A 10,488-nucleotide genomic window follows, 5' to 3' on the forward strand; every position below is an offset into this window, starting at 1 on the left:
CCATTAAGCAATTTCTTACTCTTTTATATTTCTTACTCTCTCATGGCCTTCTAAACTCTTCCCCTCTCTTCTCCTCGATCTAATGGCAATGAACTAATAGTTGCTACGATCCGCTTCCTCAGATGATCCAAAGGGCTAACCCTATATAAATCCAAAAGCGAAAGACCCCCATGGCGAGGTGCCTATTTGTGGTCTTAGCTTGAGGATATTCACATGCCTTGAGTTTACAGCATGAGAACTATACCATGGATATTCTAAAAATAAAAGTAGATAATTTAAGAAAAAATAAAAAAATAAAAATATTTTTCTAATTATTTGAGAATATGGATAAATAGTGAAATTTCAACTATAAGTTATACTCAGGGGCCCAAAACAAAAGCAAAGCAAATCGACAATGGAGCCCATTACAGAGCAAACTGGTCTTTTATCCAAAAAAAAACAGCTTCAAGACATGTAGAGCGATAAACCAAGCAAGCAAGAGATGATAAAGCAAGGACTTCTTCAATGGAGTTCTTCTCCCTTAATTTCCCTCCAAATCCCAAGAACAAGAAACCCCTTTTCACCAATCAAAGCAACTATTGAATCTGCAAGTACACGAGAGCTCACAGCTAGAGAGAGAAGACAACTAAGGCAAGAGAGAAGAGAAAGCAAAGCAGGATACAGCTGGAGAGAAGAAGTAGAAGAGAGACTGATAAAAAAGCCCAAAAAGGTTAAACTTACTGCAGGAGAGGCTCGTAATCTTGATAATCTGGCTGACTTGGGTCCTCAGTGGTACGCAGTTCGGGTCTCTCGGGTCAGGGGTGACCAAACCGCTGAGCTCATTGCTCGGTTGCTGGCTAGGCACTATCCTCATTTGGAATTTAAGGTAATCTATCCATGAATTTGATTATTGTGTCTAAGCCAGACGTTAATGATACTCATTCTTCCATAATCATAATAAAATAAATATAAAATTGAATACCAAATAAAATTACCTTTGTAATTTGTCCTGCTGAGATGGGAATGCAATGCCATTTCCCTGCTACATGGAGGTAGTTTTCACTCTCAGTTGCTAAGTTTTTAAGTATATTTCCCATTAATATTCTAAACTTCAATTGGTCACTTAAAAATCCCTCAACTTTGATGTTGGGCATGATAAAATTCCTGTCTAATTTTGGTAAAATTTTAACCAGAAAGTGGCATAACCGCATAGGTGAAATTAGTGAGTTCCAGCTTGAAATTTTGATTGAAATTAGGCAACAAGAACTTTCAAGGGACAAAGTATCAAAATCAAAAGTCATGGCTTTTTAAGTGAGAAATTGAAATTTAGGAACATTAATAGGAAATACACCTAAGTTCGGGGACTGCTTCTGAAAATTATCCGGAAAATAGCTACTGTCATTCTTCTGGTTGACTCACAATGTAGTCAGTTACATTAGGGCCTTATCAACTTTCCTTTCTATTAATTGTAACTTCAGTACAATATTAGATTAATTACTGGCACTATATTTTTGCTATGTGACATTGGCATTTTGCTCCATTCTTTAAGTGCACAACATTTTAAAGAGTGCTACTTGATCTATTAGGTTGCCAGAATGTGTTTGAAATTGAGTTAGAATTTAATAAATGATAATAACTTTCTACACTTTACGCCTTAGTTTTTTTCTCTGAGTACTTAAGTGTTTTTTCTTTTCAGGTCTATGCCCCATCTGTCAAGGTTAAGACAAAATTGAAAAATGGTACCTATTCAATTAAATCAAAACCGATATATCCCGGATGTGTTTTTCTATGGTGTGTATTAAACAAAGAGTTACATGACTTCGTAAGAGAGGAATGTGCTGGAGTTGGTGGCTTTATTGGTTCAAAAGTTGGAAATAAGTGAGTATTCTTATTTCCCAGTGCAAGTGCTTTGATTTGAAAATTTTAGCATCTTCTGAGAAATATATGAAAGTTTATGGCGAGGAGCTTTTGAATATATCTCACTAATCAATGTCCAATTGATGTCCTTTGAGGGTTGTATGGGAAGTGCATGCAGATTTCAAATTTGTCTACAACTACCTAACTTTGAACAAAGAGTATCTAGCAGTTGGGATACTTTTTTCTTTTATTGATACGTGAGCTGGGATAGATGATGATATTCTGAGTAGGCATGATGTTTCAAACCTGGAATTTACTCTTATATGCTGGCTTTTCAAGGTTTTTGAAGTATGCATTCCAATTTTCTTCTTATTAGGAAGAAATCGAAGCATCAGAGTTTTCTTAGGCTTATGAATGCCTTCCAATTCTTTTCCATATAGGGAAAAAAATCAAAGCGTCAGAACAAGGTTCTTGAGCTAAATTCCCAGCAAGGCAGCTAGTGTACAGAGATGAGCTAGGAGCAAGCAAACACAGTTCTAATTACTCACTGAGAAGTTAGAAATTATTTTTTGAACTTCTGTACTAGTCTATTTAGCTGAGTATAGAATGCATGAAAAATACTGAAAGCACGCAAAGGAGACTGGATAGATCTCTATATTCTAGTTCGGTTGCAATATCCATGCAACCTCAACAATTTGTAATATTTTTTCCTCCTTTGCGGTTGTGTGTAGTTTGGGTATTGACTGCTCAATTTAATTGGAAACTACTGACTTTCTTGCATTGGAAAAACAACTGATAAACCCAAGCAATACTGTTAGAGAATATGTATCTTTAGTTTGCTTATTTTCCTTGTTTTAAACAAGAAACTGTTGATTTGCCTGCACAGTAAAAGACAAATTAACAGGCCAAGGCCAGTGTCTGTTGAGGACATGGAAGAAATCTTCAGAGAAGCGAAGGAGGAACAAGAAAAGTATGACCGAGAATTTGAGGAAGAGCAGCAAAAAGAGGGAGTGCCTAACTCTTTGAAGTTAGCTGACGATGATGTTACCAAATTAGTTACAGACTCCAAATCCACAAGGGGATTCCAAAAAGTTTCTGATTCTCCAGCAAATGATTCTCCTAGGAAAAAGACTAGCAAGCTGCCAACAGCTGGTTCAACTGTTCGGGTTGTATCTGGGACTTTTGCAGAATTTGTAGGCACCCTTAAGAAACTAAACCGCAAGACTGGAAAGGTATAACTTTATCACATGAATAAAATTATCTGCTGTTTTTAAGGACCTAACTTGGTCCCAACCTGTCAATAACATATCCTAATTAGGACTAACCAAAACAATGTTACATGGCGAAAGGTTCTTTCCTGTGGTCTTTAAGTATTTATATCAATGTTCAATATTCTGCCCAAAATAGTGTATGTGATTATAATTAAAACTCTCTTATTGCAGGCAACTGTGGGATTTACACTTTTTGGTAAAGAAACTTTAATAGAACTGGATCGCCGTGAAATTGTTGCGGAGAATGAGTAAATATATGGTTTCTCATGTTGAATGGCAAGTTTTTTCCCTTCCCTTTTGATATTTCCACTTCTTTACTTGCACAAAACATAGTACATAAGTCAGTGTTCGCAACATTATTGGCTTTTGACATGGTTATGCTGCTTTAAATATGAGACACTGGGACTCCAATTATTACTTGGTTATGTAAAGTTCGATTATTTGGAAATTGGAAGACATTTTTATCACTCAAAATGTCTGAGTTGCTTGGGTTCTGACTTCAAGTTCATAAAAGCATTGTTTCAATTAGAACTTCCACGTGATTCTTTTTCAATCTTTATTAACAAGCCTTCCATTGGTATGTGCAGCAGCTGGGATGACAAATGTCCTGAACAGAGCGCCATTCTTCTCCAGTAGACAAAGCTGTCGAGAACTAAAGAAGCTTTGGTTTCTACTAAAGCCATTTTGTACACAACTGTGCAGTCTTCCATATCTTTTCCCAAGGCCTGTAGCAGTCCAAGAAATAAGCACCTTTCACGTTTCAAGACAACGGCTCATAAATGAAAGCTATCTATGTTAAGATTTTAATCAACATTGGAATCCATCACAAATACTAATCCATGTATCTAGATAAGACAAAGAGATGCAGAAGTATGTAAGTTATCGACTTGTCTTTACCAACATTACATAACCAGGTAAGACCCAAATTGCCTTAGTTCAATTATAATGTGCTTCTTATTCTTGATCTCAATAAAACATATGTTCTATTGAATAAAGGGACTTCAGAGTTCAGACAAAAATTGTCAGTCACACTGTTGATGAACATTTTATACTTATGGTTATCAATATCAGTGACAGAATCAGTTCAATCTTTTTTTATGTTTTTCTACACACGAGCACAGTAGAATGAAGCATGCTGATAGGTGTAGAATGCCGAAGAAACCCTGTGAGGGTTTGTCTGTTCCTTGTTCTAGCAAGGAGTTGGTCCAGCAGCAAACTTCTCCGATCCTTGGTTGAAATGGTTTCCTCATTTTCTATGGAGCATGCAGCAAAAATTGTTTTAGTCGAATGTAATCAGGTGCTGAAAATGAAATGCTTTAATCCCCTTCCAAATCTTTCGCTAGAAAGGTTACATTGTTCTGAACATTGAAGTAGGATTGCTTATTTTTCTCTCCCCTGCCATACTGGTCTTCTGGCGTACCTAAAAAGTCCTATTAAAGAGTGCTATAAAAGGAAAAAACTAAAAATTCATACCTTTGTCTACCCTGGTTAGTCATGTTTATTAGTCATGTTAATTTTGGTTAATGACCAGGAAAAAGGAAATGAAGACAAAGGGGTCTTGGTTAGGGATTTTTGCCTTCATTATTTTTTATAGTTAGATAAAACTGAAGCTGAAAATTTCAGTTAGGAATAAAATTATCCGTATCAAAATAGGGGATGAGATTAACAAATCCCTGCAAAAGGTTTATATTCAATATGGTCACTGGTAGGTGTTTTCTTTTTACCAGTGATTATTTTATTGTTAAAAGGTGGTGATTCTGGGCAGTGCGCATAATGAAGATAAAAGCGATTCTTTTGCTGTTTAAAAAGAATAAATAAATAAATAAAAGAAGAATTCAATTAACTAATTCTTTTTACTTATTTTTTGAGTGATTTATTATTTAGTGTTATGTGATATCCATATCATAAAAATTTTAGTATTTAATGGAAAGATAAAATTAATATATTTTTTTAAAAGCTTGGATAATTGATGAAATAAAACACAAGTATTGCCCATAATCCGTAAAAAGAGTAATTTATTATTATATTGGTAAGTTTTTCATTGAATGGTTGTGAAATTTAATGATTTAAATATTAAATTAATTGTCTTTATAGGTGATTAAAACTACAATGAACGGCAAAATTATATTTTTGAAAATAAAATAAAATAAAAAACTATATTTTTGAAAATAAAATTAAAAAAACTATATTTTTGATATTTTAAAATAATAAAAATGAAAAAACATGTACACAGTAAAAAAAAAATGCATAGATATTTTTGTTATTTTTCCTTATCTTATTCACTTTTTAATGAAATTAATTAAGTTATTGAAAACATTAATGGCTATGTGCCTAGGCTGCTTAATTAATTAAGTATCCGAAAAGGTAGAGAATGGAGATGGTCCAGAATTCAAGTCCAACCCAATTTATGTGTCTCATTTTTGCTTTGAAGTGTTGTCATACATCCACTGACCCAATCTATTCTAGTGGTCCTTCCATGCTCTGCCCGTGAAGCTTTTTAAGGTCTACCAATTTAATGGTATATTACCACCTTCCATTCAATTCAATTCAATGAGACCCGCTTTTATTTTATATTTACCTTTCCCCTTTGCACCATAGCTGAGAATTAAAGTGAATTTCTTTTGATGGGCAGTAGCAGTCATTCTTCTTTTTCTTTTAATGGTTAAAAAGTATTCTCTAGTCAACCAAAAATCTTGCAAGGGTCAGAACTAAAGAGCTTCCCTGTGGAGTATTACAGAGGGCTAAAGTCTCCATTTCTAAGTGCTAAAAGTAAAGGGAAAGGTGCCATCAATATACTTTCTAGTGTTTTTTCTTCATTATCAGCATTTCTTCTGACCAGGACAGGAGCACCTCGGGACACTTTTACTTGTCTTATTCTTTTCCTATTTTTCTCAATTTTTCAAAAGGTAAGAAAACTGTTAAAAGATTTAAATCCCAAATTTCAGGCAACACACCACGGCCGAGGGGTTAGCAGAGACATTACTTTAACATTACTCCTAAACCCTCCTAATTTTTCTTCTACAATTACTGAACTTCAAATGACAAATTATAGATGAAATTAAAAAAGAATTCATTGGTAACTTAGTTTAATGGTGCAATTTTAGAAGTAAGCGTCGGGTTTAAAACATCATCCAGCTGAGAAAAAAGAAAAGAAATGAAAATTAGCATCAAGGCCATAACTTACAATCTGGGCTGCAAGAAAACAATACTATGGTAATTAAATGAGTGAGCAAAGGATATTTTAATAGGACTGAAACGTTCTTCTGATTCAAGTCTTCTTTCATCCGATCATCAGTATATTTTGAGCAGGGGATTTGACATATTTCCCATTGAATTCTACAGAGAGAGGGAAAGAAAGTTGGAAATGAAGGATGTAATCATAATCATAAGCACAATAGCTGTGAGTTGTTGGAGGAAAGGCCCCCATTTTGATATATGTATCCACCACTACCAACTATATCTATATTTAAAAAATAAATAAAAAAATAAAAAAAAAGTGTGTAGGAAAATGTGGAGGGTTAAAGAATCAAGCAGACCCACAAACAACAGGTCACAGGAGTCAGAATGTGAGTGGTCCACTACTCCTAAAGCTTCAACTTTTAACGTAAGTCACTTCCCACGGTTCTAAGCCTCGTCTCTTGTTTTGTTTGGTGGAGCTTCTTTGTGCAATTGGGATCCAGCTTCTTCCCTTTTTCCAAAACAATTCAAAAATCACAAATTATCCTCTCCTTTTTATCTTTATTGAACTGTACTGTAGCTGTCTTCGCCATTCAAACCTAACTTTTATTTTATATAAATTACTTTTATAAAAAAAACAAGAGAATTAAAAATAGATTTTAATAAAGTAATTTATAAATACATTAAACTAAATTTTTATTTGTTAAATACCTAACCGCAAATCTATATGTCCTATAAACCAACCACCGAAACTTGCTCTTGTTTCATTTTAGGACACCTGGACAAGGACTACGCAGGTAAAACAAAAACTAGTCAAACAGTTGTCTGAATCTTCTTCTAAACAATCACAAGAAGTCGAGTAATTTATTTATTTTATTTTAAAGATCTGTTTTTATACATATGTAGGTCACAAAAAAAGATTCTGCCTCCTAATCTATTTAATGAGATCTGTATATTCAATTTCTTTTTTCTTTTGAAATGCAATTCAGGAATAATGCAGCCAAAAATAGTAAACATTTTTTTAGAATATTCTCTTAAAGAAGTACATTCATTCGAGTAGTAGAGGAAAACAAAACAAACGAAGACGTTATTCTAGATATGATTCACGAATTGGGATTCCATTTAATTTTTTTTCCTATATCATGAAATATATTTTTAAGAATAAAAAATATTTTTTTTATTTAGATTCAATAAAATTCTTTATAAATATTTTTTATTTTTATTTTAATTTTTATGAATATTAACGGTATTTAATTATTTTATTTCTAGTTTCAACAAAAAGGAAAATAAAAGGATAAAATATTAATGAATACAATATATGGAAATTTATAGTAAATTTATTGTACCCAAACTCTTTATTTAAAGAATAAAAATTGTATTGTAATTGAAATAAATAATTTGATATAATATATATATATATATATATATATATATATATATATATATATATATAAAGTATATTTGAGATGTTTTTATAGTTAAATGTGTGTATTTAATATTATTTTAACAACTATAGCTAAGATTATGTTTTATAAATAAAATTCTATAATTAAAATTAATAATAAATTTTGACCAATAAAATTCAGCTTCTTTTCTTTTTATACAATATAAATTATAATTATTGTGGTCAATGTTTCAAATGCATGAACAGAATATACAACTGTACTTCTGCACTCAGAATAGTTAAATATGCATATGAAAATAGTATATATTAATTCAATTGTAATATTTTTGGTGCAAAAAACTTTACCTTTGTTTAGGTTAAGGAAAGAAAAGAAAAGAAAATAAGAGGTGAACATATTTTTTTATATTTGAAAAAGAGAAAAAATAAGAAATTAAATAATTATAATTATAATTTTCACCTTATATTTTTTTATTTTGAAAAGAAAATAAAAGAAAAGAAAAGGATAAAAATTAAAAAAATGATCTTAAACTTTTATTTACACATTCAAACAAGAAAAGAAATAAATAAATAGATAACAAAATTTATTTTATTTTCTCCTTAAAAAAAAATATCAAACATGGGATATGATGGATTGGATACTTGTATATATTATAGGACCTATAGCAATGGACCCACCATTATTACCATCACCATCCAAATGAGTGATGAACCTCACAGTCCACGTTGAAATCTTTGAGAAATGAATAAAAGAAGTAGCAAAATTGGGTGATGAAACACTTTGTTGTGTATGAGTTGCAGCTGGGCCCTAACGTAGACCTACACAACAGCAGCACACTCCAATTTCTAATCCACTCCTAATCCTATAAAAAAGAAAACAAAGAGAACGGAACGGAAGTTTCACTATCAGTCATAATCTTAGATAAGCATTAGTTTAATGTAAAAGTAATAACTGACAATATTATTTTTTTATTTAAAAATATTTATTTAGTGTCGATATATGTACCCTAAAGCTATTGAAATTTGGGCAGATTATATTTTAAAGGTAAAATGTATTTTTAAAGTTTTTAATTTTATTTTTATTTTATTACATTTTTTTATTTGTATTTTCTTTATTTGTATTTTCTTTATAATAAATATATAAAACTCAATAAAATAAATTAAAATTTTAGAAATTTTCAAATATAACAAAAATAATTTAAAAACTTTAATAATTAATTTTTCCTATTTAAATCCATATACATATAGCAGCACAAATTAAAAAAGAAATTTATGAGAGTTTTGTGAAAACTACAGCAGATATCAGATTTAGGATAGAAAAGAAAAGAGACTACTTTTATTTTAAGTCAAAACTTATTTTATCCTTTCATATATTTATAATATTAAAAACTTAAATTGTATTTATTTTATTTTTTAGTATTTAGGAAATAATTAAATTTATATTAATTTCTTTAAAAATTACATTAATGATTATATTATTTATTTAATTCTTTATTCTAATTAAAATTAATACTAATTTCTCTAAAAAATTTGGTTAATGATTTAGTTTTGTATTAGTTTAATTTCCAAATCGTAGTTATTGCAAAAATAAAGAGTTAAATTTTTATTTTCTACAATATTCTTCTATATAGTTTTCATTTATAAATTTTAGAATTTTATAAGTGATGTTTCTAAATGACATTGATTTATATTTTTATAAAATATCATATTAATTTTTTATATGTTATTAAATATTTATTATTATATATATTCAAATAAGATAAGTTGTAGGTTCATTGAATATAAATTATAGATTCATTGATAATACGATATAAATTTATAAGAAAATTTAGTATTAAATATATATTTATAAAATAACAAGGTCGTTAAATATTATTTATAGAATCATAAAAAATGAGGTGTAGATTCATCATTTTTAACTGTAAATTTATAAGTTAATATATAAATCTCTTATTTAATTTATAAATTTATGAATTATAATCTATAAATCTTAGATATATTTGTGTTCGCATTATAATTTATAAATTATATTTTTTATTTTAAATATAAATTTATCAATAAAAAAACTATAAATATCAATATAAAACTATAGATTCAAGGATTAAAAATAATAGATTATGAATTATAAACTATATGTCCATTGTACGTATATTTCAGGTTCATATATTATAGTTTACAAATTTATAAAAAAAATATAAATCTATAAATTAAAATTGTCTTTTATAATTTATAATTATGAATATGAAATTATTGATTTTTTTGTGTTTCTTAATTATTATTAAATCTTAAGAAAGTAAAAGATTATTATGTAATGATAAAAAAGTAAAATCAAGATTTTTAAAATAAAATGTAATATAACTTAAAATATGAATATATATTAAAATTTAATTAAATATTATATTTTCATAACAATTGAGTCATTAATAAAGTCTTGTATATATATACAAATTAATATTAATATTAATATTTTCTTAATACTAAGATTAATATTTATTAATAGATAAATTTAATATTATAATAAGAAACTATAAAATAACTGAAAATATAAAATCAATATAAAAATTAATAATAATATAATAAAATTGAAGAAAAAAATAAAAAATTTAATAACAAAAATAAATAAAAAATCATAAAGAAAATAAAAAAGAATTGAGAGAAACACTTAAACTACATATTTCCATATATATATTTATCCTGAATTCATGATGTTATATTTACGTGGCAAGATATAACAATAGGGTATTTGATGCATTAATAACTTTATTATGCGTTTCACATAGAGAAATGATAAAGAGTTTTTTG

At 29.0% G+C, this 10,488-nt stretch overlaps 1 protein-coding gene across 2 annotated transcripts; it reads left to right on the forward strand.

Moving 5' to 3' along the window:
* Positions 1–227: 227 nt before the first annotated feature.
* On the forward strand, positions 228–4,136 carry LOC8273460 (transcription termination/antitermination protein NusG). 2 transcript variants are annotated; one of them, XM_048370188.1, is made up of 5 exons: positions 228–865; positions 1,676–1,857; positions 2,723–3,068; positions 3,279–3,383; positions 3,698–4,136. In XM_048370188.1, the coding sequence occupies exons 1-4, from the start codon at positions 482–484 to the stop codon at positions 3,357–3,359; spliced, it is 993 nt and encodes a 330-aa protein (XP_048226145.1). In that variant the 5' UTR covers positions 228–481; the 3' UTR covers positions 3,360–3,383; positions 3,698–4,136. The 2 variants fall into 2 exon arrangements, with proteins under 2 accessions (XP_048226145.1, XP_048226144.1); XM_048370187.1 differs by having other exon boundaries at positions 230–865; positions 3,695–4,136.
* The last annotated feature ends 6,352 nt before the right edge of the window (positions 4,137–10,488 follow it).

This window comes from Ricinus communis, chromosome 10 (assembly GCF_019578655.1).
Source record: "Ricinus communis isolate WT05 ecotype wild-type chromosome 10, ASM1957865v1, whole genome shotgun sequence".
Lineage (NCBI taxonomy): Eukaryota > Viridiplantae > Streptophyta > Magnoliopsida > Malpighiales > Euphorbiaceae > Ricinus > Ricinus communis.

Bases quoted from the DNA above. Each gene is read 5' to 3' on its own strand.
- LOC8273460 (XM_048370188.1), top strand. From the start codon at position 482: ATGATAAAGCAAGGACTTCTTCAATGGAGTTCTTCTCCCTTAATTTCC. The intron at 866-1,675 runs GTAATCTATCCA...TTTTCTTTTCAG, and splicing joins ATCCTCATTTGGAATTTAAG to GTCTATGCCCCATCTGTCAA. The intron at 3,069-3,278 runs GTATAACTTTAT...CTCTTATTGCAG, and splicing joins TAAACCGCAAGACTGGAAAG to GCAACTGTGGGATTTACACT.